We start from the raw sequence: 27,917 nt of genomic DNA on the forward strand, positions 1-27,917 counted from the left end.
CAGGTGCACACTCTTCATCTACAAAGTGCAGAATGAGAAGGAAATTTGGGGGTAAATGCTATATATAGTTTTAAGTGCATCCATACATGGGGTGGAAGGGGAACAGCATTCCTCCAGTGAGAGGGTAATATTTTTGTTGCCATCAGCGAGTGCTTCCCAAGCGGCATCAGGCTGGTCTGCCACCTCTTTGCGCTGTTTAAATTTCTTGGGGTAAGTCTCTTTTGTTAATATTCGCTAGCTGGTGTGCTAATTTTATTTTAGAAATAACTTTTTTCAAAATGAGCTTCACATTAGGAAGAGGACTTATCTGCTGCCAATCCTGGGGCAGGTGAAATGTGTTGCATAAATAAATGGCAGCAGATAATCTGTCTCCTGTGTGGGGGAAAATGAAGCAGCAGTCTGTAATCTCCCTGAGCTGTACTTCCTTTCATATCAGGGTATTAAGAGGTTGCTGACCCTCTTTTCTTAATTTGCGTCAGCCAAAAAAGGACGATATTGTGCTGAAATAATTATTTATACAGAACGGAAGCACAATTAGCCTGCAGCAGAGTGTGGATATGACAGCTGGCTTAGATCTAAGTCTTGTTCCTGTACAGTCTGATCACTCTGATTTCCTGCGCAATCGTTTTAATTAAATAGTGTGAGGACTGTGCTCTTCTGGTAATGACACTGTTTCCTTCATTTCTCCGTTAATGGAATAGGCAGACTGGTGAAAGCTATTCATAGCTGAGCTGTGTGAGGCTGTTAGAGGAAGCAGTTGAAGTGCTGAGCTCGAGTAAAAAGTTGGAACTGCCATGCTGTCTCATAAATGTTTGCCTTTAAACATTGTTTAGGTCTATTAGAGATTCGGGTGTGGGTATTTTTCTCATGTGTTGTATAAATTCTACAACAGAACAGCAGAAACTGCACCTGTTAACCTTTGCACACGGTTGATTTCAGAGATGACAGCGCATCTAATACTTTAAACTTACATCACAGAATGATTGCAGTAACAGTGGTGGTAAAGTAAATACTTGTATTGACATTTCTAACATGGCTAACACATGTTTGGTCTCCCCCTCCCACTGGTACTCTTGGCCAGGACTCCTTGAAGTGTTCCAGTCATGGCTTCCAAAGTCATACCTTGGTATAAGAAGAAGCATGTGAGCCAAGTCAAAACTGATTATGCTTATCATCACACTAAACATGTTTCCAAGCAGCACACAGAAAGGTATGACAGTGACATTTACCTGCTGCTTTGAGTAGCACAGCTCTTGCTGCTTTGCGACGTAGAACAAAAAACACACACAGGGGTGTTGCTGAGGAGCAGCTGCGGTAGTGGGTGTGTCTGCTTCCTAGCTGGCAGTTTAATTGTCAATTCAAATTCAAAGTTCTGCAAATTCTGATTTTCATGAACAAATCAGTCAGTCACAGAGTGGTACATGCTAACTGACTGAATACCCAGATGTTAGTTCTGTTTATCGTTTTCCACAGGAATATATTTTCATGCCTCTTTATTATAGCTTCAGTTCGTTTCTTTGTAAAACCTCAATGTATCACCAGTGATTCTAAAGCTCTTTGTCTATGTGAGCTCCAGAATCTCTGAGAGCAGAACCCAAGTCGGTATTTCAGGAAGTGCTATTGCTTCTGTTGCTCTGCAGCTTCTGCCAACAGATCTTATAGTTCAGGCCAATGAAAGACATGTATGCATTTGTCTTTGTTGCTATAGCATGCTTTTTAAAAAGGTTTTCTGGCCCTTACAGCTGTGCTGTGCAGTATAGTCATACTTAACATGATATTATACATGCTGAAGATTGGCTTTTTCGTCACTAGTGGTGAGGTAATAAACTGAGCCCCTACGAGCCAAGTTCTGATCTCCCAGGGATCTGGAAACTGCAGCTGTCTAATGGCAGATGACTAATGTCACCACTTGAACCTGACCTACATCTGAGGCTACTAACTATACACAGTTGTGTTAGTACTGAAGAAGTTTCTCTCAAAGTGGTGGTTAGTCTTTATACACAGAATGTCAATTTTCTGGTTATTTTGTAAAAATAATTTTCTGGATAAAATCATAGTTTGTTGTGCAAATGACACTAGCCACTGTCAGATTTTTCACAATAGTGGTTGTGGTATGCATGTAGAGAATAATATCCATCAATCAATTTTCTTAACCCCAGCTAATTTTGAGAAAAAGACAAAGTACATAAACAGATTTAATCCCTCTGTGGCGTATACAATACATCAGGCAGATATGCTGGGAAATCTTGTAACCGCATGTTTGTAACTGTTAGTTATTTTTTACTGCGAGTGTTTGTGTTTTTATGTATGTATATGTTCAGAAGACAAACTCAGCTTAGCTGCTAAATTAAAACCTGAGAATTTTTTTTATGCAGAGAACTTGCTTTCTGATTTTTAATGATGTGTTTTCCTCAACAGCAAATCAAGCTCTAAATCGGTGAGCCAGGCACAGGCCCAGGCCACGGAGGCTATGGCAGAACAAGCCTATACCGTGCCGGTGTTCCGGCAGAGGTGAGTCTGCTCTGGCTCACAGCTATTTCAGTCGCAAGGTAACATGCAACTACATTTTCTACTGGCTGACCCCTGTAACCACAGCACATTTCTTTAGTATAACTTGTTAATTATTCAATGATTACCGTTTAAATTATGAAACAATTGCACAGTCTTACTGCTACAATCCTATAGACTCATAACACTGACTCCCTGCCCTCAAGGTTAGTTTTATCCTGTGTTATGCTTGATATGCTCAATGCAACGGTTTCAGGTTGTATCATACAATTATTTTAGGGTAACAGTTCAGCTTGTAGGTAAATATGTAACAAGCGTATAGCTAACAATGATGCTAAAGTCAATCTTAGTCAAAGATTAATCTGATGTATGCATTGTTAGGACTGCTGAGGAGACTGAGGAGTACCAGAGAGTAAGCAAAAATGTTGGGAAAGGACTGGCTGTTATTCAGGAGGAGCTTCATAGGATGAGGATCGCTACTAAGGCCCAAGTGGAAAGTCTTGAAATTCAGAAAGAGGTTAGTAACCATCCGCTAAACAAATCAAGGTGACACTATAGTTCCTTTGTTGGTTTGTTTTTCTGGTGTTTTATCGCATATATGTGGACCAAGTTTAAAAGTCTGTGGAAATGTTGTGTGTACGCTTTAATGTATCTGTCTCTGTTACAATCACTATTAAAATTATATCAATTTGTAATCATGAGTACAGCAAAACAGCAGATCTAGAGTCTCTAAATGTAATCTAAATCATTCACTGTAGATACTCAGCTGTACATTTCTATGAAATCTGAGCCCAATGGTCTTATTGACATTGCATCAGTGAACTGTTGGTCAAATCAGTCTCAGGAATAAACCAACTTTTTAGGAGTTTTAACAATATGATCACTAACATCTGCTGGCCTCATGTTCCTTCATTGGTTTTGTCAGGTTTCAGATTTGCTGTTAGCTAAGAATTGTTGACAAAGATAACATGTTGCACTAAAGTGCTTATGTAATCTCTGCCCTATAGAGATAATGCATAAAAATGTCATTTTCATAAATAGATTAACTTGATGCAGTTGACTCTCTCTAGGTTAAGGGGATGATGAGAAAGAGAGTGGATCTGTTGGAGGAAATCCCCAAATTGCCAGACTTCTTGGTGGCCTTACGGCCGCATACTGTGTGGGAGAAGACTCCTGTCAAGCTGTTCTGCACCGTCGAAGGAAATCCGAGGCCCATCGTCAAATGGTCAGTATACTGCCATCACACACAAGCGGGTTTTTAAATTTGACTCAAGCTTTATGGTAATACCATTATAAGCTTTTCTGATTTATTACACTATTGAAATATTTTAGGACTGTAGAATATCACTGTAGTGTGAAACTGATTCAGATTCATTGGCAGGTATAAAGATGGAGTGCCAGTAGATCCACTGAGTACCCCAGGAAAGTACAAGATTGAGAATAAATATGGAGTCCATAGTTTGATTGTTAGCAGGTATGTATTATCTACAACTCTCAGCAGTTAGACATAAATGATTTCATTAAACTGAGTTTTATAACATGGATGCTGCAGCCTTTGATTTTCTTTTTACCTGAAATGAGGTAAAAAGAAAAAAGTCATGTTGTTCAGTAAATTAGAGAAGTAAAATGTTTTAGTAAAATTAAGTTATGAATTAAAATGAAGTTATTAATTACTGATATGTGTTGGTAATGCATTAGCATCTCTGAAATATTCATACAAATTTAGTAAAGACTTCCAGTATCAGTGAGCTAACTTTTTCCAGGTGGAGGTCGATTGTCCGTTTTATATCTCAGAATCCTCCGACACTGTTTTGAGCCACAGTGTGGTAGTAACCAAGCGTGCTAGTTACTAGTTACTGTCGTCATTGTCATCTTTTTGTGCATGTGGCGGTCAGCATTAAACTGTAACAGTGAAGTGTATCATCAATAACATATAAAAATGATTTAAATAAAAAATGTAAAATTGTTAAAATGTAGTTATTCTGTAGACTATAGAATAAGACTGTAAATGTACAGTAATAAGGTAAAAGCCAATATATTGTTTCCTCAGACTAAGATGCCTAAACTAATGTTAGGGCAACAGGAAGTGATATAATACAGTCTTGAATATATTATACAGTACTGTGCAAATGTCTTCAGCCACTTTATATTCTTTATAGTTTACAGAGTCAGACTTTCTTTCTTCTCCAAGCTCTCACTCATTTTCAGTCATACGTGACTTTAAGCTCACAATTTTTTGTTTGTTTGTTGTTCTGCTTAACACTGACATACAAATCATTCAAGCACAAAAAAGCATCACCTAACACCTAACACTATGTGTCTACACATAACAGATAAATTGCACCAACAAGATGCCCAAAGAGCTATTAACTGTTGTCATATTGCTGCATGGTTGGCAATATGTCCTTAAAAAATCTGGGAAAAGTAGACAAGTGGAGGACAAAAGAAATGGCTGACATTACAAAACATCTACAGCAGTTGAAGATTATCTGAAAGTGACGCTCAGTAAAAATCAATTAAAAATGTGACACAGGACCTGAGAGATCTGGCTCTACTATTCAACAAAGCCTCAGCCTAAATGGTCTAAGATGAATGGTGGCTGCCAAGAAGCCATTCGAAAGGAAGTGAAATAGGGAGAAAAGGCTGAGGTGGTGTACTAAACTGCACAAGAACTGGAACGAAAATCAGTATAACCTGCTCTGATTGGCCAATGAATCCGAATAGGACATTTTTGGTTCAAATGATCATCAGTGAGAGTCTATAGCTGTCTATAAAGCATGATGGAGGCTCTGTTATCGTTTGAGGCTGCAGTTCAACCATTTTGCCTCGTGTGCGGTATTTCCCTGTATGTTTACACGTTTCTATAAATCTCTGCATCTGCTTCCGATTCTCCCACCAAAATATAAAGAAGTGAGGGTTGTTTAAGACTTTAATGAATTTATCAGCTGAGTGAAAATTTCTAGCATTTAAGCAACAAAAAGGCTTCCAGCTCCAGCTTTCAGGATTTCTTCTGGATTGTGTATTAGTTTTTCTTCCAACAGCGCAAACTGAAATTGCTCCCTGCATGGACTATATATGTTTTGGGGGTTTTGTAAACTTTTTTTCATTTTAAATTAAAAAAATGTCCCATTAAAGGTTTAGTGTAAATATGTTTTATGAGGTTTGTTGAAAAGACAATATTTTTATATAGTCAAGCAATTTTTCTAGTTGCTGTATTATAACCAGCCTTCAAACTGAAAGGAAAGCAGCATAGAAACAAACTTGGAAAGACTGAACGTCTGTCACTCATGCTCAGCGTAGATGTTTACACTTACAGGACTTTTATTTTGTTAGCACATTATATCGATATCTTGACATTATCTGACAGTCAGCTGGAGAGTTAGAGGGGAGATTGCTAAATTGAGGGTGAGGCTGCAGCCTGCTTCTTTTCGTCATCTTCAAGACCCCTCAGCTGTTCATGTTGGAGTGCTGACCTTTGCGTCATTCGAGCCATGAATTCCTCTGACTGCGCTCCGCTTCTCTCTGTCCCTCCCTCTCTCTGAGAATTGGAATATCTCTGGACCGTCGTAGCATTGAAGGTCACTGAGAACATCGTAGTTTATTTGCCAAACTTCTTCAGAATCAGTCATTTTCACATTCTTTATGCAAAAAGCACCAAGTGACAAGAAGGATGCATCTATGTCCAACACAGCTGGGAAAATGGATCTTTTAAAATAGTTCAGCTCAGGCTGAAGGTCAAATTTCTTCCTTCTATTCTAAACCTCAGACTCTTCTTGAGTCTCAACACAATTGCTTGCATTTTACCTTCTATTAACCTAAATAATACATGTTCTTCAAACCAAATGGCATCAAATCAAATATAAATGTTGATATACTGCAATCAGTGACTTCTTCCTACTCTGGCTGACCTTGTAGGTGTGTTGTGAGTGATACTGCTGAGTACAGTGCTGTGGCAACCAACCAGCATGGCACAGCTACCAGCAAAGCTAAAATTATTGTGAAGAGTAAGTCTCCCTCTTTCTTAAAGACATTGCTCACCTCCCATGTCTTTCTCTGTAAACATAAACGTCTTTTCTTCACAGGACCAGCTGGAGCCGGAGAGTCCTGCCATCTTGGTTTAGGTGAGAGCATAAAGGGAGTTAGTAAGACTGGGGAGTGTGGGGATTGAGGTGTCACGCCCAGACACAAGCTCATGGAATCATGACACTTCAAATAGCAGCAAGCAATGAGAGGCCTGATAAGAAGTGGAAACTGATAGCAAGCTGTTCGTGTCCCGTGACTCCCTCTGAAGAAAAACAAAACACAGATCTGTCTTTAGATGAGCAGCAAGCGATCGAAACATTTATGTACATGTTGGGATTTAAATAATGAGCAGTCCAGAAAATACTAACCTCCACAAGATTTCATTTAGACTAAAAACACCAGACATCTCCTTTGTCAAAACTAATTAAGATGGATTACCTTATTTAAGATTTATTGTATACATTGTTGAAATGAAAAAACTCATGCTGTTCACTCCTTATGGACACATTTTTTAAAAGTTCCAGAGAAATAACTGTGACTACAAATTGTTTCTACTTTCTTAATGTTACTGGATGTGCTGATTGTACTTGAAAGCTCTTAAACCAAGTCCACGTTTAAAGTGAAACACTCATCACACATCACTTTGTGGAAATCACAGCCTGTGGTTGCCAAAGCAAGGGACAGTATCACAAAATTTCCTTAAAATCATTAACGTCTAAGATAGCAAATCTCAGACCTCATTTTGGCTCCTGGACACGTATACTGAATTTTGATGCTTTTGAATGACAAGACCATATAGTTATATTGAAAAAATGTCAGATTTATGTTCATAAATCCATTGTGGTTCTACATTATCATTCTGATATTGCAAACATGTTCTCTCCACATATCCACAAAATACGATTATTATCTGATTGCTAATAATGTTGCAAATCTTGTCCTCCAGTGCCTCATCTGACTGAGATCCATGCCAGTAAGCTGGATGTCAGCCTGCTTGACCGGTTCCCAGTGTCTTTTGGTGTGGAGGGCAACTCCATCAGACTGGTGTGTACAATGGTGGTGGTCCCCGATCTCCCCAACATACCACCCATTGCCCAGTGGTACAGAGATGGTCAGACCTTCTTTCATTCTTTCATTATGTTTGTGTGTGGCACTGTCGGTTGACTGTGGAGTTTGGTCACTTCTCATTATGTCCTCTATCTTGTATTCTAAAAGATAAACTGCTGAAACCAAGTAAACTGGTGGAGATGTCAGTGGGTGGAGGTGCTGCCTCTCTCACGCTGCCTCACCTGGCCAAGGATGATGAGGGCCTCTACACGCTTCGGATCTTCACAAAGGACGGCACTGCTGAGCATAGCGCCTACCTGTTTGTCTCAGGTAGGACACAGTCCTAACACCACGTGATCGACTTTGAAAGAACAAATCAGAAATCGCTGTTTAGAATAAATAGAGCAATGGAAAAAATTTTAAAAAGCCATGAATGAGCAAAAGAGATAGAATAGCACAAACCTTAGAAACTTTAAACTTACCACTTATAACTTACCTTACTTAAAATACCCAACTATAATCTGGTTAATATATATGATAGTCTGATTATGTGTAGTGTAATAATAGATAAAAGAAAAAAATGAAGATAAGTTGGTTAAAAATGAAAATACGTAACACTGTTGAACCTTCCTCTGAGGTGAGAATTTCTTTGTGGAACAGGTGAATAATGCCAGGGCTCAGATATCACCACGTCTGCTCTTGACACCTCAGTCACTGTTCCTTGCTCTGCTGCTTTTGGCCAGTTTGAGCCTGTAACTTTCTTTTTATTGTATGAGGTTGTTGGTCATCTGAAGCCCACAGGTTTCCCTGCTGATGTTGTTCCACCTTGATTATTTAAAGAGGTCATTTCTACTCTTCCATCTCTCCATCTGTCCTCGATACCAGTTTCTCATCTGGTATTTTTCCCAAACCTTTTAAGCATGCTACAGTATTTTATCAAATTTTAGGGCTATTTACAAGCTTTTCTTTTTCTCTGAAGTTCTGGAGAAAATTGCTTATAGTCAGCTAAAAAACCTTTTTAGATGAAAATAGTGACCTTGAGACTTTTCAGTCTGGTTTTAAATCTCTGCTTGGCACAGAATCTGTTTTGCCTAGGGTTGTTAATGCCATCCTCCTGGCTAAAGATTTTTAGGGGAATGCTCTGCATGGTTTAGGTCTTACCTGGCTGAGAGAACATTTTGTGTAAGTCCTCAGCTCTGGTCTCATGTGGGGTACCACAGAGATCAATACTTGGACCTCTGCTTTTATCTTCTGCCCCTTGGCTGTACTTTTAGAAGCCTCTCCGTTGCTATGCAGATGAGACGCAGGTTTATATGCCCCTAACAAAGAAAAATAACTACACTATGCAAATGGTGGTAAATGTGGTAAATGATGTGTCTTGTATCTTGAGCAAGTGAAAGCTTGGTTGGCAAAATGAAATGTTTTATTAGTTAGCAATTAAATTAAGAGTTCCTAATCTTTTCTATACTCACAGCAGTACATAGATTTAAAACAGGTGTTATTGACTCCTTATTTCCTGTTACCACACATTAGGCATAGTATGCAAATAAGCGGTGGAGCCATAATAGTTGTGTCTATCACCATTCGTCTTCCATTCTTCCTCCCCAACATACCCGTGTTTCTTTATTCCCTAGATGCTGCTCCCTCTGCACCCGGAGCCCCCGGCGCACCAATGAGCGTAAAGGCCTATGACATCAATTCGGACTATGTCCTAGTTGCCTGGAAACCCCCAAACACTGTCAACGAGGCACCCATCACTGGATACTTTGTGGATCGGTCAGTTTTAATCTTGAGAAGGCTTCCAGCTCTCTTTAAATAGACCACAGTTGGCACACTGACATGAATACAGTGGAATTATACTGCACTTAATGCCAAGGAAGTGAGTCATAGTTATTAGAGCTGCACTCCTTAGAAGATTTTCTAAATTAAATGTATCTTTTCACACCAAATGCCAGATATGATTTGCTTATTTTCATGGTTACATAAAGTGCATATAAGACTTGTGGGATTTGCAAATCTCATGAACGCGTATTTTATTAACAGTGGAACATTGAAAATGTATTTAATAACATATGTTTATATTTTAAACAGATGTTTAAAGTGGGAAAATGAACCATTTTAAGAAAAACAATATACCTTATTTTCGATTTGATGGCAGCAACACATCTTTGAAAAAAACGTTGGTGCAGAGCCATGTTTACAGCTGACTACATCCCCTCTTCTTTTAACAACCAGATGGTTACAGCGGAGGGTTGGGAGATCAGTTTTGCCCTATTTTTGCCTGCTGTATGATCTTCTATGTCATCTTTTTCATTTCATGATGCACCAAATGTTTTCAACTGGTGAAAGGTCTGGACTGCAGTTTTCTTTAAACAAAAATACTTGCAAGTGCAGCCCTTCTCACCAGTTTATTAGGATACTTTAACTTCTCAGCTTGTCAAAATTGCCTCATAACAAATATAAAATGTCATGTGAAGTACTTTCTTATAAAAAGATATTAATTTCATGATAATGGAGAGTTTATTTGCTGTAAAGGTGTGAAGCTGGCACTGACACTTGGGTGCAGTGCAACGACGCCCCAGTGAAGATCTGCAAATACCCAGTACATGGCTTAAGGGTTGGCCACTCCTACTACTTCCGGGTCAGAGCCGTGAACAGCAGTGGCATCAGCAGGCCCTCACGCAAGTCAGACAAAGTGACGGCCCTGGACGCTGCAGAGAGTGAGAGACTGCAAGGTACAGATGAAGGTAAATACAAAATACAGGACAGCAGGATGCCAGCGTTTTCTGACCGATCTGTTGTCATTTCCTGCAACAGTGATTAAAATTGAAGGAAAATACGACATAGTGATAAAGGATGATGACCTGGAAGGTATAGTGGTTACACACTCGTCTGGTTTCACAGTTTTTGTTTCCCCTATCTTTAAGCCACCACCTCACAATCTCACTAAATACTAACATCTGTCACTCAACCCCAGCAGCACCATCATGAGAACATTTTACATTTTATGGGGATGTTTGCTTAAAAAGGCATCTTCCCTGATCAAACTCTCACTGATGTTTGTTTGCTGTTCTGTTCTGTTTTCTGTTCCACTATCAGTGAATTTTCTTTCCATTTATACCTGTTTATTGGACATGATCATTATTCCAGTAACAAATGAGTGCTGCATGATTAAATTAGTCACTATTACAGGAATATGTTTTCATCTTAAGGTGTGGCGTTTGAATTCTGACCTTTACATTCGTATCTTTTTCAACGAAGGAAACATGAGAAGGAAAAACATTTTAATGCGGATCTTAGAACTAATCTGTCATTTTCTCATAAGGTTTTTTTTAAACAACACAGGGAAAACTGTTTTCCAGAGCCTTCCCAGCTTAACTTTTGTGGTGCTGTCTTTGATCTAATCGAACTTTTTCCATTCACACTTTAACTGAAACAGTTTTCTCTTTAAATTGTGTCCACTTAATATAATATACTACTTTAACAAAAACTTATAACAGATGAAAACTAATTTTAGAAACTAATAGAAAATATCAAAAATATTACATATTTGTATAATATCACAATCAAGGCTATTGTAGAAGTCCCACATTTCACTGTTAACTTTAACTTTGATACGTCCTTTTAGTTCATATTTCTATTTTTTTAAAATCTGAAATATGATATCAGGGGTTTTTATCCATGTTCTGGTTTATCTAATGGCTAACTGCTGTATATGAAACTTGTAGTTAAACAAAACTAAAATATTGTGTGTTTTGTGAGCATTGAGCCACCAAACCACATACGAGGCTGTGGCAGCTCTAGTGTAGCATTTGGATATGTAATTATTGTTGAATGCTACCAAAAATAATTATTTAATCTTTAATAAAATTCCACCAATGTTATTGTCCTGCTGATCAGCACTTTTAGAATTTAACAAGCGAGAAAAAGGCAGGACTTAGTTGTGTTTGTTTTCATCACTTATAAGTACAATTCTATGAAAATGCGTTATTGAAGTCCATATAGTGGTGAATATTTAATCTCCTCTCTGCCTTTGAAAGCAAGCTCAACAGTAACATTAGAAGCATTGTAAAAGTCACTTTAAATGGTAAATGGCCTGTATTTATATAGCGCTTTACTAGTCCCTAAGGACCCCAAAGCACTTTACACATCCAGTCATCCACACACACTGGTGATTTCAAGCTACATTATAGCCACAACCACCCTGTAGCACACTGACAGAGGCGAGGCTGCCAGACACTGGCGCCACCACCTCTGACCACCACCAGTAGGCAACGGGTGAAGTGTCTTGCCCAAGGACACAACGACCAAGACTGTCCAAGCCGGGGCTCGAACTAGCAACCTTCCGATTACAAGGCGAACTCCCAACTCTTGAGCCACGATCGCCCAGCTTTACACTACATTCAGTCATCCACCCATGTGTGTACATTCACACACATGGCAAGCTACATTGTAGCCACAGATAAAAACCTGAGTACAAAAAGTGAATAATGTGGGACTTCTGCAGTGGCTGCTGTTCTGTGTATGTTATGCCTCAACACTGTTCACTCCCAATCTAGGCTACGTAACTATTCCAGGTGAACCCACAGATGTGCATGCATCTGAAATTTTCAAATCATATGTCGTGCTGAGCTGGAAGCCTCCTAGCCCCCGTGGACGAGCTCCACTGTGGTACGTCATCGAGAAGGTGTGTGCTGCTTCACTTTTGCCCATCAGTTGCTCTCAGTTTAGCCGATTTAACCTTGGTACTGTAGCTGAGGGATAAACAAGACAGTCACATTTAAATGTCCTCTCAAGTTTTACTTAAATGGCAGCACTACACACAAACGAAGCTGTATTACGTTTGGGTTGCGTGAAACTTCAATACCCCAAACTACATGTTTTTTTTCTTTTCTTTGTTTTTTTTTAATTTCACACAGAGAACTCTACACTAGCATATCTCCAGATTTCAGTTTGATACATTTTTGAACTTTTGATCTCATCTTTAGAGAAGCTTCCGTGGGTTTAAACAGGGTTTTGCTACCCAGTGTAAATATGGAACAATGGATTTACTGCAACCAGTGTAGAGTCACATGACATGTTTTAATGCATATAATCGCAAGGATGTAAACATAGCTGTGAGCTTATAATATATTGCAAACAAATTCATATAGTAGCCATAGTGAATGCTTATACAAGAAGTTCAAATGTAATATAAATTTGTGTGATAGTAGCTATATATTGAGATGCTAGATTTCAAGTTGATGATAGTCTGAAATCTTGTTTATTACATATTGTATCTGATGTATTGTGCTTTTTATAGTATTTTTAATGCCACACATTAAGCAAGCCAGTCAAGTTGTAAACAGTCTTGCTAAAAATGTTGACATTTACACAATATGTTTATTATATTTCCCGAAAAAGTGAGAGAATGTTTTCATCAGGTTTAGCTTGAATAACAGTGTTAGCATTGCCCCCGGTTTAGTTACATGTCAATAGCAGAATTCACACAAAGATTGATTTTATTTTTAACCCTTTTGGCACACACAAACATACACTTTGTTATTTATGATTCTTATATCTTAAATTATTTAATTAATTTAACAAAAGTGAGATTTAACTTTGTAAAACACAGTATAAAAGCTGCTCTTTTTGTCTGTGCCACAACACATATGGCTATACCTTCTCATTTGCCCCCCTCCCTGACTTTCCCACACAGTGCTTAGCAGGCACTGGAGACTGGCAGCGGATCAACACAACAGTCAAACTGCACTCCCCTCGTTACCCAGTTTTTGATTTGCAAGACGGGCAAAAGTACCAGTTCCGAGTGTATTCGGTCAACATGTATGGCTCCAGCGAGGCCTCTGCGCCCTCTGAGCCCATCCAAAAGGTTGATGAAGATGGTAAGAGCCAGGATCAGTGCAGACTTAAAGACACATGATTATATATCCAGCAAAGCACAATGCACACAAAAACCTGTGAAGAAATGCTGAATCGTCAAATTTTGTAATTTATTAGAATTATAGATATTAAAGGTCCAGATGGGAAGGTCACTAAAACAACTTTTTTTGTGTTTGTCTACCTTAAGCAAAGTGTTTTAGTGCATACATGTAAATGTGTCCACAAAAACAAATGCATGAAAAGCCCAAATACAGTTTATTTCAAAAGTGATTGACTGTGTTTTGCAGGTACTGAACTTCCAATTGGTATGTACAGAAAAATATCAAACACACTTTAAAAGCACTTTTTTCACACTGCTGTAAGTTCACTCTTTCACTCTCTGCTCTGTGTGTGTTTGTTCTCACTATAAGTGATGAACTGGAGCACTTGGGGATGGCTTAGTAAGCTGTTATATTACAGGGTAACGAGAAGTTGATAAAGCAAAATGGGATTATTCTGGGCTCTCGTGCCTAAATTCAAATTAAATCCCAGAAACGCTCCTCTGTCACAGTGTTCTGCTTAAACATCCTGTTCTGCAAAAAGGCATGGCAAAGCCATTCCATGGGAACTGAAAAACAAGTCCTCTGTGCTGTGTTTAATCACTGTGTTTGTGCACACAATATACAGGAACACAGAACACAGCACAAATATCGAATGCATGCATGTTTTTTGAGTAGCAGTAACGTGCTGTAGCTGTAACCTGCAGACAAGTAGGTGGAAGTCAAAGCTTCAGTGAGTATTATTTACAGCTAATTGTCATGATTTCTGTTCTGTAAGAAAGTAAATTGTTAGTAACTGATACATTAATTAGTCATTTGAATAAAATGTTCTTTAATACAGAAAAAAATATTTACAACTGGTTTGATGTCTGAGGTCATCAGTTGTGGAATCATTCTGTCCTTGTCCTTTTTTCCACTTTAACACTTTCAGCTTTGTATACTTTTGGTAATTAATTAATATTACATGTATATAGCCTGGAATCCAGAGCCACACCACTGTGCCAGCCTCTCTCTTCACATGGCGCTGTTGCCTCCTGTGAGATTCCTGACACCCCTCCCCCACCCATCACCTTCACTCAATACCAGGTTGAGATGCAAATGAGGAGACTTCACTCAGGCAAGTCTGCTGGACCAGACGGAGTGAGTCCCCTCGTCCTCAAGACCTGTGCCCCCCAGCTGTGTGGAGTCTTTCATAAACTGTTTATGCTGAGTCTGAGTCTGCAGAGGGTCCCAGTGATGTGGAAGACATCATGCCTCGTCCCTGTACCAAAGACGCCACGTCCCAGTGGCCCCCAGGATTATAGGCCCGTGGCATTGACCTCCCACATCATGAAGACCCTGGAAAGGCTCATCCTGGACCAGCTGCGACCCATAGTAAGACCACATCTGGATCCCCTTCAGTTCGCTTATCAGCCTCGTCTCGGAACTGAGGACGCCATCATCTACCTGCTCAATCGTGTCTACACCCATCTGGACCAGCCGGCGAGCACTGTGAGGGTCATGTTTTTTGACTTTTCCAGTGCTTTCAACACCATCAGGCCAACCCTCCTGGGTGATAAGTTAGCAGCGATGCAGGTGGATGCTTCTCTGGTGTCCTGGATTGTTGATTACCTGACAGGAAGACCACAATATGTACGTCTCCCACAGTGTGTGTCTGACAAGGTGATCAGCAACACAGGGGCACCACAGGGGACTGTCCTCTCCCCCTTCCTCTTCACCCTCTACACCACAGACTTCAGCCACTGCACAGAGACCTGCCATCTTCAGAAGTTTTCTGATGACTCTGCAGTGGTTGGATGCATCAGCAGGGATGATGAGACAGAGTACCGGGCTGTGGTCGACTCCTTTGTCACATGGTGTGAGCAGAATCATCTGCAGCTCAATGTGGCAAAGACCAAGGAACTGATCGTGGACTTCAGGAAGACCAGGAAACACTTGACCCCTGTTTCAATCCAGGGGGTCAGTGTTGACATTGTGGAGGACTATAAATACCTTGGAGTACACATTGACAATAAACTGGACTGGGCTAAAAACACCACAGCACTTTACAGGAAGGGCCAGAGTCGTCTCTATTTTTTGAGGCGACTGAGGTCCTTCAACATCTGCCAGAAAATGCTGAGGATTTTCTACGAGTCTGTTGTGGCCAGTGCGATCCTCTATGCTGTTGCATGCTGGGGGAGCAGGCTGAGGGTCGCAGATGCCAACAGACTCTATAAACTAATCCGTAAGGCCAGCAATCTTGTGGGGATGGAGCTGGACTCCCTCAAGGTGGTGTCGGAGAGGCGAATGCTGTCCAAGATAAAGACAATGTTGGATAACACCTCCCACCCACTCCATGACATGCTGGTCAGTCACAGGAGCACGTTCAGTGAGAGACTGAGATTACCGAAAAGCACCACTGAACGACACAGGAAATCTTTCCTGCCTGTGGCCATCTCCCTGTACAACGCATCCACTTAACACAGTTTGCTGCTACAACTACACATGTTTCTTTTCCAGCTATTTATTTATGAGTGACTTATGTATGTATGTATATATATGTATATATTGTACTATTCTTAGTTAGCGTATTGTCTGTCTTGTCTTAATGTTGGTTTATAATGGAGCACTGTAACAAAAAATAATTTCCCCCAGGGATCAATAAAGTATTCTGATTCTGATTCTGATATATGTTTTTTCTTTGCCGCACAGGCGTCCCCTCTGCTCCTGGCCATGTTGTTGCTACTAGGAACACCAAGTCATCTGTGTTTGTGCAGTGGGAGGCCCCCAAACACCTGAAACACCTCATGGGATATTACATCGACGGCCGTGTCGTTGGAGCCAAGGAGTGGTTTGCATGCAACCATAAACCCTTCAAACATACCAGGTAAGAGGGACAAAAATGTTACACGATGGTCTTACTGTGATTCAGATGTTTCAAATGACACCAGTTTGGCAAAACACGAGTTTTTGCTTCTCAGCCTTTTGAACAAGAAGGAAAAAAAGAATTTAATGAATATAAATAAAGTGTCTCCTCTAGAGGAGTGTTACACAGGAGTGCAGTAACTCCACAGCACACAGAGAGCTCAGTCTGAGAGTCCCTGAGCAATGTGTCAGGTTTAATATAAGGCAAAGGCAGGTTGTGGAGTCATGGATAAATGATGATGATTTCAACAATTTTCTAGCTTGTTTTATACTTTATTCTGCAGTATTCCCAATATCAGCTGACTTTCTCAAATCTGAAGATAAACTCACGATGGCTTTTGTGAGTGGAGCTCACAAAAAATAGTTTAGCCAGAATAACAATATGTACATAGAAATATCCGATGTGGGCACTGGTTTAGCTCAATAGGTGAGCAGGTGACCACACGCCCTGTGACCAGAAGAAGCGAGCGAGCTTTGAGTCCAAGCTGTGGCCCTTTGCCGTGTGTCTTCCCCTCTCTCACTCTCTCCCCACTTTCCTGTCCATCTTTCACTGTCACTGTTCAATAAAGACAAATGCCCCCCCCCCCCCCCCCCCCAAAATAATATTTAAAAAAAGAAATATATAGAAACAAGAGGAAAGACTTCAAGAGGTTTTATATGTATTTGATTTAAAAAATGAGTGTGTGCGTGCCTCAGGTTTGTGGTGCATGGCCTGATCCCAGGGGAGACCTATGTGTTCCGTGTCCAAGCCGTCAACCTCTTTGGCCTCAGTGAGGAGTCACAGGAGTCCTCTCCCATTGCTGTGGAGCCTGCACTCGGTAAGAGTATTATCAAGTTCATGATTGCGATTTATATGCTGCCTCTGAAAAGTTAAAACGCTCTTTGAAACTGTCATTTTTTTCAAAGAAATGTACATTTCTTTGAAAAAATAGAGGAATACATTGGAGAATGTATAATTTAAGAGAAATGGTGTTTCTTAAGATTACCAGAGTCCTTGAACCAACGTGATGCTCAGTGTGATTCATTTCATTATTCTGTGCAGGCAAGGGGGCTGAGTATGGTATGTATTCAATAGCTGTGTTTACTTTTGTCCCCCCCTTACTTACCCACAGCTTTCTCTTTATCCACCTTTCACTTTACATTATTGTGTTTTGATCACACAGAGACGTATTTTTAACAGGACTCTACAAAACACTTCACACTTCAAAGTCTGACAGTTACTCAGCACAAGAGTTGAAAACTTTACGATAAAACTTTGCAGGCTGCTCAGTGAAGTGTGAGAAAGTGCATGACAGGCTCACATGCAGCCGATCACAGTCATCGTTTCCTAGATTGATTAAAAAATGTTGAACTTTGAAAGACGTTATGTAAGATGATGTCATACAAAGTTTAAATATGAAGCTTCATTAAATGTGAAACTTTGTAATTCAGCAACTCCCAGCTCTCCCTTTGGGATCACCATGCTGAATTCTGATGGTTCCTCCATAACTGTGGCCTGGAAGAGTCCCAAACACTGTGGTGGCTCCAAGGTTAACGCTTACTACATTGATAAGCGGGACGCTGACACTTTAGTCTGGAAGGAGGTCAACCTAAACGCTGTCACAGAAAGAATGTGCACTGTGAGTAATCAGACACAAGATTAAGATTTTCTTTCTTAAAGTTTTCTTTTCTTGTACTTGATAAAGCTAAATTTGATTAATTTACATTTACTCACTTTATTATTACTACTTTATTCATTCATTTGATGATTGTGCCACACGTTATTTTAGGTGGAAAATCTGAAGGAGGGAACTTTTTACGAGTTCAGGGTCACTGCTGGTAACATGGCTGGTGTTGGTCTACCATCTGCTGCCAGCGTTCCAATGAAATGTGAAGCTTGGACCATGGAAGAGCCAGGTACAGGATTGTCCATGTGACTTTATTCTGTAGAGTTATCTCTGCATCTCACAGTGAGTATGGCAGCTGTTGTTTTGACAGAGGCAAATTCACCAAAATGCCTGTTGAACTCCTGCAAATGTATCAATAAAATGAGCATCCAAGGCTTTTAAAATGTATTAAAGGTTAAAAAAAAACATTTGAATTCCAGCCCAAAAAATAAAAATAAAAAACTTAACTGATAAAAATGTCAGTTAAGTTGCGTTGACTCCAGTTCAACTACAGCTCGTGCGTCGTGTGTTCTTTCTGGAACTGATGATGTTTCTGTAAATTCAAGGCCCAGCCTATGACTTGAGCTTCAGTGAGGTCAGAAGCCACTCTCTGGTCATCCTGTGGAGGGCTCCCATTTATACTGGAGCAAGTGCTGTCACTGGATACTTTGTGGACATGGCTAAGAAGGGCTCATCAGAGTTCGTCACTGTGAATCAGGAAGCTGTGAGCCACCGTTACCTGCAGGTAGCAAATCTGGTGCATCATGCATATTCCAACAAATGGCCAACCCTCTTTCCACACCCAAGTCACACTCTCCATGTGATGATATTTCCCTGGTTTTCGTAGGTGACTGGACTGGAGGAAGGTGAAAGCTATGTGTTCAGAGTCCGTGCTGTCAATGCACACGGTGTTGGAAAACCTTCCCAGTTGTCAGAGCCGGTCTGTGCTAAAGCTATTCCAGGTGATGAAAACAAACTGAACGTGTGCAGCCAGCTCTGCACTTTATCCTTTATATTGGCAAAACATTCAGAGACATGTGAGACGACAGCATGATAATTGTCTTTTATTAAAATACTTAGACATCGTATGAGCAGACATAAAACACAAAATCACTGATAATTACAGTTAAGCATTTTTAAGTAGAGAACTTTAGCATTCACTAGAGATATCAAATTTCATATACAAATGAAAACTTATGTGTGGTATCACAGTATTTTGGGAATTTCTCTCACACAGTCTAAACATAGAGGCTGTAGTGCTTTCATGTAGTTTACTTTTTTCATTTCTACAGACACATAGTAATGCTTTCTTCCTTACTTTGTAATATTTGACATATCATTGAAAAGATGTGTACACACTTTGGAAGGTGAATATCTTTGATCACTTCTCCCTGCAAACACATGCAAATTACTGCAATGCAAATTGAATTTGTTCATATCATGATTATCAGTTTAATTTATGACACTAAGTTTAGAATTAAAACCACACAGATTATCTGACTATTATCTGATTATTTATGACAGCGAGTATTTTATTTTTGTTATTACTCACTGGAGGGTTTCACGTGTAATTTGCAGGCACAAAGGAGATTGTGGCTGGTGTGGATGAGGAGACTGGAGATGTCTTCCTGTCTCTTGAGGCCTGTGAAATCTGCGAGACGTCCAAGTTTGTGTGGTCGAAGAACTACAAACTCATCAGTGACTGTCCCAGAGTGGCTGTCACAACTAAAGGCAGAACGTAAGCTTGATCTTTGAGCTTTGACTTTGTTCTGTGTCCTTCGTTTGTGACAGCGGGATGAATCTAATGAATCATTCAGTAAATACACCAGCGCAAACAATGAGCTTCTCCCTCGGGGCCTGAACTAGTTTGCTTTGTCATCTTGCTTCGGTGAACTCAAAATGAAAACATGAAACACAGCCGGATCAAGTTTTTATGTTTCCATTCAAAAAGCTAATAGTTCATTCAAGTGTTTTCTAAAAAAGCTCATTATTGGCCACTTTTTTGCATTTTTTTCTGGCCAAAAAGTCACAGGTGATTGTATTGCCTTAGCATTTAATGGGAATTTACTGATTTAAGTTTAAAGTAAAAAAAAGTTTGACTGACCAAAATGTACCAGAATATTTTTAATAAGAGTATGAGGAAATAGTGAGGACTATACCATTAGGATATGTAACATGACACTGTAACAAACCCACTGTTTTAAATAACAGCAAATTTGAATGGAAATTAAATTTATAGTAAGAATTAAGTGACTTGTGAAAGAATTTTTGTTTGACATCCTGTTGAATCCCAGTTGAAAACTGCTTTAAATGTCCTGACTGTAATGGATCTTACCTTTATTTCACAGGTCCAGACTTACTTTCACTAACCCTGATAAAGATGATTTGGGCAAATACTCTGTCATCGTCACTGACACAGATGGAGTCTCTGCCAGCCATACTCTCACTGAGGATGGTCAGTCATGTCTACAAGTTGCTCTATATGTCAAAAGCAGTCATAAAAACATCAGATTTCATAATTCAGAGCCCCTTAGTTCTTCTCGCTCCGAATTGTTTCTTTATGAGTATATTTGTTTTCTTGAATCTTTCCCGCAGCCCTGAACACTATGTTGGAGCTCAGCTATGCCATCAGACATCCGAGTGAGTGTTGTGCCTCCCCATCAAACCCATTTACATCCAGTTTGTTTCTTACTAATTTAATTTTTAAATGTCTTTTTCTTTTTCAGTTGTTCCTCTGAAACATGGTCTGAACTATGAGGTTCTGGAGAAAGGACACGTGCGATTCTGGTTGCAGGCAGTCAAACTTTCACCATCTGTGTCCTATAGATTCATTGTCAACGACAAAGAAGTCACGAGTGGGGAGGTAAGGTGTCGACCTTTCAGAAATGAATGAGTGTGAAATCTAATTATGAGTGAGTTGTATGTCTTCTCTTCTGTGTCTCTTCAGTCCTAATAGAAAAATACAATCACACATTTTGAATTCTTGATTCTGTTCATCTGGACGTAGCGTTCTCAGTGGGAGAAGCGTTTCGTCAGTCATCCCACTGTCCTTTCTCCCATCAAAAATGCTACATGCAGATGAACAGAATCAACTTTTGGGGATTTTCTTACCTGAATGATTGAACATTCCCACGCATCGAGATATTTTGAACTCTTGCTTTTAGGACATTGAATTCTTATTAGTCATTAAGCATCCTCTATTTTGATTTTAGTTGTTTGAGTTTGATTATTTAGAGTTTAGTTTATCACTTTCATGATTTTATTCTTTTAGTAATGTCTCCATGTTTAGTCTTAAGTTCTTACTATCTTTGTAATATGGTTTCTGTTAATCTTTAATATTTTTTATGTTTCTGACACTTTGTGTAGCCTTTAGCCTTCCCAGTGTCTGTGTGTATCTGGTCAAGTTGTCTCCTCTGTTAGGTGTTCTCTGTTTGGGTGTTTTATTTTGTTTTATTTTGATAGTCATTTATGTCTCGTGTTGTATTTTGTTTCACTTCCCCTGTATTATTGTCTTTGATTGGTTTCAGCTGTTTTCTGTTACCCAGGTGTTTTCACTCATCCCTGATTGCCCTCTGTGTCTGCATGTAACTGGTAAATGGTTCTTATATAGTGCATTTCTATTGTACCCGAGGACTCGAAACGCTTTCTACAGCATGTCTAATTCACCTATTCACACACACATTTAAACACGCACTACATCTAAGTGCTTTTTCTCTGACATTCACAATTCACGCATCGAGAGCAGCTCAAGGTTCCACATCTTTGGCATGAAGACTAGAACGGCCACGGATCGATTAGTGGATGACCTGTTCATGAGCTACAGCCGCCCTGTGTGTATTTAAAGCCTTAGTTTGGGTGTGTTTACTTGTCATGTCATATTTCCCTTTCTGTTTCCTGGAATGTTTCTTCTGGTTTCCTGGATTTAGTTACTTTGCATCTTGTATTATTTAACTTCAGTTTGCATCTAAGTTGGATTTCATCAGCTAAATCAGCAGCTGGCCTTTTGTTTCATCGAGTCTACATCTGAAGTTTGCCTTTTGGACTTTCATTCTACACATTCCATTACATGACATAAATATGAAGTTGAGGACTTAAGAGTAAAACTTCCTGCATTTCTTGTTCTCCTTTTTCCCAGCTTTGGTTCACATCATTCTTGAACTGATATGATCTCAAACAGCATTCAGTCAGAAAAACCCAACCAGACAAACATACAAACATCATTCTTGCCAAGCAGTCAGCTCAGGCTCACTTCATTTTTATTCTTTAGTTTCATTCAAAATAAAATGTTTCCACATGATAATATGACTACTAAGAAAAGTAAAGTTTAGCTAAATATGTAAAGGAACCCATATGTAACTTGAACAAAGACAAGGAAACTTTACAAATCTTTTATTATATTATTCTAGTTTCTTAAAAGCAGAACAGATACTGTAAAGTAGTCTTTTCTTTTTTACAAATGAGTGGCAAAAGTATTTAAACACATTGAAATTCTCATAGTTTAATATTTTCATCATTTTATTCCTCTTAGGGACAGAAGATCAGTCACGATGTGGCCACTGGAATCATCCAGATGACAGTGGATCATTTCACCAGAGCCAATGAGGGCACATATACTGTTCAGATCCATGATGGCAAGGCCAAAACCCAGAGCTCCCTGGTCCTGGTCGGAGATGGTGAGAGTTTTCCATCTCTCACATAGAAGTCCATATAACTCGTGTTGGAATACTACTTTGGAAACTTATAAAAACCTCTGTTTCTCTGATTGCACCAACCAAAAGGGCAGCACAGCGAGCATTTCATCTGTGTCTGTTTTTTACTCATTCAGTGTTCAAGGCTGCTCTGAAGGAGGCTGAGTTTCAGAGGAAAGAGCACATTAGGAAGCAAGGTATGAATATTTTTGATGACTTTGGCACAAGTAGTAAGCAAGTTTGAGTAAAATAATGGATTTAGAGATGTGTGCGGCCTTAATTTATGTCATTCATGTGGTTCTTTGTTCTTGTCCTTGTAGGCCCACATTTCTCTGAGTATCTATATTTTACTGTCACCGAGGATTGTACTGTTATGCTCGTCTGCAAGGTAACAAAACCACGTAATTATGTAGGATTTCCTGTAACTCTGAACCACATGTCAGATGTGCTTTCCACATGTTCATTGATTCTGTTTCACTTCTTATTGCTTTGCTTTCTTGTAAAAACAAAATCCTTTAATCTTTGTACTTGTCAGGTGGCTAATGTGAAGAAGGAGTCAACTTTACACTGGTACAAAGACGATGAGGAGATTGTTCCAGATACTCCCCCCAATGTCATGTCTGGATCCTGTGCTCTTCCCCTCCCACTGGTAACATCTGCACAATCCACACTGAAAAATATAATGTAATATAAAATAACCTTGTTTTTATTCAGTTCTCCAGAAAAGATCATGGTGTTTACAAGGCAGTACTCAGTGACGACAGAGGAAAGGACACATCTGTGTTTGACATTTCAGGCAAAGGTAAATTTTTAGTGTTGTGATGGGTCAGCTATTAGCTCTTGGTATTGTCATATTAGGTTTCTGTACCGTATTCATTGTGTCGTTTTTCCCACTTTGATTTCCAGTGTTTGATGACATCATCAATGCCATCGCCCAGATCGCTGGTAGGTTGGATCAGCTAACTTACACAGCATCTCAAACTGTTAAAATATCTTTGCTGCATAGGCCAGTGTATGTATGTATATGTGTATGTATGTATATATATATATATATATATATATATACATATATATATATATATATACATATATATACATATATGTATATGTATATGTATATATGTATATGTATATGTATATATGTATATGTATATATATGTATATGTATATGTATATGTATATATATATATATGTATATATATATATGTATATGTATATATATATATATATATATATATATATATATATATATATATATATATATATATATATACTAGAAGTGCCTTTCTTAAGAAAAGTCCAGTGGAAAAGCTGCACCAAAGTCAGCTGCAACAGTACTGCTGCAGTTTGATGCTGACAGAGCTGGAAACTGGTTCAGAAGGATAAAGTACGTGTACATGTTAACCTGGAAACAATTCTGAGAACCCCAGCTTTTCTCTAAATACACAAATTTACATTAAGTCTGCTTTGGCTAAGAGACGAGGCTGTGATGACATTCTGAAGTCATTTCCCTATTGTTGGTGCCTGTGCGTTTCATGGTGGTTGTCTTTAGGTGCATCTGCTTCTGAGCTGGTGTTGCAGTGTACTCCAGAGGGCATCAGACTGCAGTGCTACATGAACTACTATACAGAGGAGATGAAAACCATCTGGAAGCACAAGTACAGTCGTGAATTTAAATATTTTAGATTATTCAAATATCTCTTTTTAGTTTATCATTTTAAGGTTTAGCTATTTTACTTTTTGAGATATTTTGTTTTACTGTTTATATGGAACAAAAGTTCATTATTCACAGACACTTATAGGCAGTCTGTGAGCTTACCCAGGCTGCTGCATGTGAGACAGCATTGAATCATAACATCTTTTGAAACAAATTTTCTATGAAACACTTCAAACACAGATGTTTTGAGTAGTTCTGTGGGTGGCTCAGTTAGCAAAAGGAGATGTCATGCAAATGTGTCACTTGTGGGGTTTGTTTGTGTCCAACTTTGATCAGGAGTGTTTAATATTGTAGAGAAGCACTGCTAGTTTTTAAAGGGGTGTAAAAGCACACAGACATTATGCCTTAGAGTCACTATATCTCACATTTGAAAGCAGCCTACGAAATGTCTGTGTTTGTTTTTTCACTCTGTATGAATTAATAACGAAGTTTTGAGATCCATGATGTAAACCCGCAGGGAGAGTAAGATTGCCTCCTCTGAGAAGATGAGGATTGGCGGTACAGCTGAGATGGCCTGGATGCAGATCTGCGATCCGTCCGATAAGGAGAAGGGTCATTACTCCATGGAGATCTCAGATGGCGTCAAGACCCACACCCGGACTTTTGACCTCTCTGGACAAGGTAAAAACCTCCATCTGTGCCACCATTTGTTTTCATTACAGTTTTTCTCTTTTGCTGTGATTGTCTTATTTATTTGTCTATTTATTTTGGAGTTTCTAAGATGTGAAACCTTTTGTCTTTGAAAAATTGACTCCATTGTAATCATTTGTTTTGTAGCATATACAGATGCCTATGAGGAGTACCTAAGACTTAAGTAAGTGTTTTGATGTTACAAGTTTGTAGACATGCGGTTTTAATCATGTCAAATTTTAATCAAATCGAATTTCCTCTTCGTCTTTTAGGGCGGCTGCATTCGCTGAGAAGAGTGAGTATTTCACAACTTGTATTGAGACAGTTTGAGAGAGATTCCTCATGTATCTTTCAATAAAGGTACATTGGTTAATTATTTTTTAAGCTGTTTATACTATGCGCACATCTTACAAGGACAAAAAATTGATAATCACAAGTGCCCTCGACAGCTCTTTAAGCATTCTGAAAATTTTCACAGGAATTTGTGGGCAAGGTATTTTATTTTAAAGGCAAAGTAGAAATGAATGTCTTACTCATTCTTCCTCTTCCTCCCCCTGAACATCTCAGACTTGATCTACTAGTGCACAATAACAACACTACACAATAAATGTAAAAAGACAGATTGCTGTAGTTTTAAGATCTTTGATTTCTAAGTCTGGGAGTGAAAAGTGACTTTTTCTTTTTCTGTTCAGACCGTGGTAGAGTGGTTGGTGGTCTACCTGATGTGGTCACCATTATGGAGGAGAAGGTAAACATTTTCCAAACTCGGCAATCAACGTCTCTTTTCACAGAGGGAGAAAAGACACGTTGTGGAAGATGATGCTTGAGTAATGATTAAATGCAGAGTGGTGGATAAACACAGAGAGTGAAAAGAGGGGTGGGCAAGTTCAGGCCTCGAGGGCCGGTGTCCTGCAGGTTTTAGATCTCACACCTGAATCACATGATTAGTTCTTTACCTGGAGAACTTCAGGACATGTTGAGGAGCTAATTTAGCCATTTGAATCAGCTGTGTTGGTTCAAGGACACATCTAAAACCTGCAGGGACACCAGCCCAGGAAGCCTGGAGTTGCCCACCCCTGTGTTACACCATAGTCTGAGATGTACTGCTGCGTACAGTATTGATAACAGTATTGACAAAACACTTCTTTGGATGGCTTTTGTTCAGATGTCATGCCTCAATTCATATTTAGTCTGCAGTTTAAGGTTCATTCTAAAAATGTTTAAAAAGAAATGCCAACTTCAACTTCAAATTGTGGGTCAGAGTTAATAATAAATAAATACTATAATGTCTGACCTCATTATGTCAAGTGATTACAACAATTTTCATTAGTTTAATAAACACATGAATAAATAAATCTTTGTGTAAGAATGTAACAAACCTAAAATATGAATCGTATTCTGTGAATATATTTTGATTTGAGTTGACTGTTGGTCCTTTCTAGTCCCTGAGCCTCACCTGCACCGTGTGGGGCGAGCCTACTCCTGAGGTCACCTGGTTCAAGAACGAGCAGGAAGTCGCTTCCACTGAGCACACCAGGGTCATGTTTGACGGTGGCAAGTTTGCCAGCCTCGTCATTAACAAAGTCACCCCCGAAGACTCCGGAAAGTACAGCATCAATGTACGGAACAAGTATGGTGGTGAGTTTGTGGAAATCACTGTCAGCGTCTACAGGCACGGAGAGAAGATCCCTGAGCCCAAACTGGGGCAGGCCAAAGCAGCCGCCACCACGCCTGTGCTGCCAAAGTCCCCAGCTCCCCCTTCCAAGACCCCAACCCCCACCCCTTCTAAAACCCAGACCCCAGCGCCATCCATGAAGAGCCCAACTCCAGCCTCCACCCCAATCTCCAAGTCTCCAACCCCTACCCCGAAGTCTCCTACTCCACCACGCAGTGTTAAGTCTCCAACCCCACCCAGATTCATGAAGTCTCCAACTCCACCCAGGAAGTAGAATGTGGGGGTTAATGTTCGCTGTTAGCAACACTGATTTATAAGCATTAGTGTGAAACAATGAGCTCTTACTTTAAAGTTTATTTAGATTTAGATAACGTCAAAGTCCCACTTCAAAAACTGCTGCTTACTCTGGACTACACCTCACAGTCATGTATGGGCCATCATATGTCTTTAAAGTGGTTCCTTTTAACACAAGAAAAACACTGAGAAACATAAAATGTCCGTGTATATTCATTACAAAGTTTTAAAGGCTGCACCTTCCACTATGCAATGTCAGTGAAATGCCTGCAACAAATTGTGGATGTCAAAGGATATTTATGCTCTATTACAACTTGGGTATTAGTGACACAAAAAAGTAAGTCAGTGAACTGTCTTACAAAGAGATAAGCAGAGTTTTAGAGGACAAAATTAAAGAAATTAGTAAATATTTTAGGTTTAAGCTCCAGTTTCAGTGCTTTAATCTTAATCTTCTCTGTTACTGTGTTTCCCTACATTTAGCACTTATGTCAAAGAGTGTGATATTATACAAAACAAAGCAAATAATATCAAAACCTACAAAAATAAGATCCAAGTTGTAATACACCAGTATCAAAGTGGATGAGCTGGGAGTCAGCAGGTACAGATGTGGGGTAATGTTAGTACCTGGGTGAAAATGTGCAAATACCAGGTTACTGTGTTTGTGCTCCAGCCATTCTTCTCCCAGGGTTAGTTTGTCTGTGAACAAAAACATTCACAGCCCTTGTCTCTGTACCTGAGAGGCTCTTCTGTCTGTGACACATTATGTCTTCCTCCCCAGTGCTTTGTGATGGCAATAAACTTTACTTCTCAACCTACTTTTGTTGTCTTTGTCAGTAGTCACTGCTACACCTCACCCTAGAAGAGGTA

At 39.4% G+C, this 27,917-nt stretch overlaps 1 protein-coding gene across 5 annotated transcripts; it reads left to right on the forward strand.

Moving 5' to 3' along the window:
* The first annotated feature begins 40 nt into the window (after positions 1-40).
* On the forward strand, positions 41-27,866 carry myom2a (myomesin 2a). 5 transcript variants are annotated; one of them, XM_086294789.1, is made up of 39 exons: positions 124-210; positions 1,082-1,210; positions 2,419-2,511; positions 2,890-3,025; positions 3,579-3,733; positions 3,890-3,982; positions 6,424-6,512; positions 6,591-6,629; positions 7,478-7,642; positions 7,747-7,908; positions 9,213-9,354; positions 10,114-10,313; positions 10,396-10,449; positions 12,138-12,265; positions 13,277-13,460; positions 13,746-13,763; positions 16,188-16,362; positions 17,097-17,218; positions 17,443-17,460; positions 17,832-18,019; positions 18,170-18,296; positions 18,613-18,791; positions 18,894-19,008; positions 19,625-19,784; positions 20,395-20,501; positions 20,642-20,686; positions 20,773-20,909; positions 22,575-22,719; positions 22,872-22,931; positions 23,055-23,122; positions 23,270-23,383; positions 23,449-23,536; positions 23,641-23,679; positions 24,287-24,392; positions 24,909-25,072; positions 25,229-25,265; positions 25,354-25,376; positions 25,774-25,829; positions 26,524-27,866. In XM_086294789.1, the coding sequence occupies exons 2-39, from the start codon at positions 1,104-1,106 to the stop codon at positions 27,028-27,030; spliced, it is 4,545 nt and encodes a 1,514-aa protein (XP_086150915.1). In that variant the 5' UTR covers positions 124-210; positions 1,082-1,103; the 3' UTR covers positions 27,031-27,866. The 5 variants fall into 5 exon arrangements, with proteins under 5 accessions (XP_086150911.1, XP_086150912.1, XP_086150913.1 ...); XM_086294785.1 differs by lacking the exon at positions 1,082-1,210 and having other exon boundaries at positions 41-210; XM_086294786.1 differs by lacking the exons at positions 1,082-1,210; positions 17,443-17,460 and having other exon boundaries at positions 41-210.
* Positions 27,867-27,917: the final 51 nt, after the last annotated feature.

This window comes from Aulonocara sp. 'chitande type north' Nkhata Bay, linkage group LG6, assembly GCF_057382095.1.
Source record: "Aulonocara sp. 'chitande type north' Nkhata Bay isolate Kocher_YH1m ecotype deep benthic linkage group LG6, A_spYH_male_GT1.1, whole genome shotgun sequence".
NCBI classification, from domain to species: Eukaryota; Metazoa; Chordata; class Actinopteri; order Cichliformes; family Cichlidae; genus Aulonocara; species Aulonocara sp. 'chitande type north' Nkhata Bay.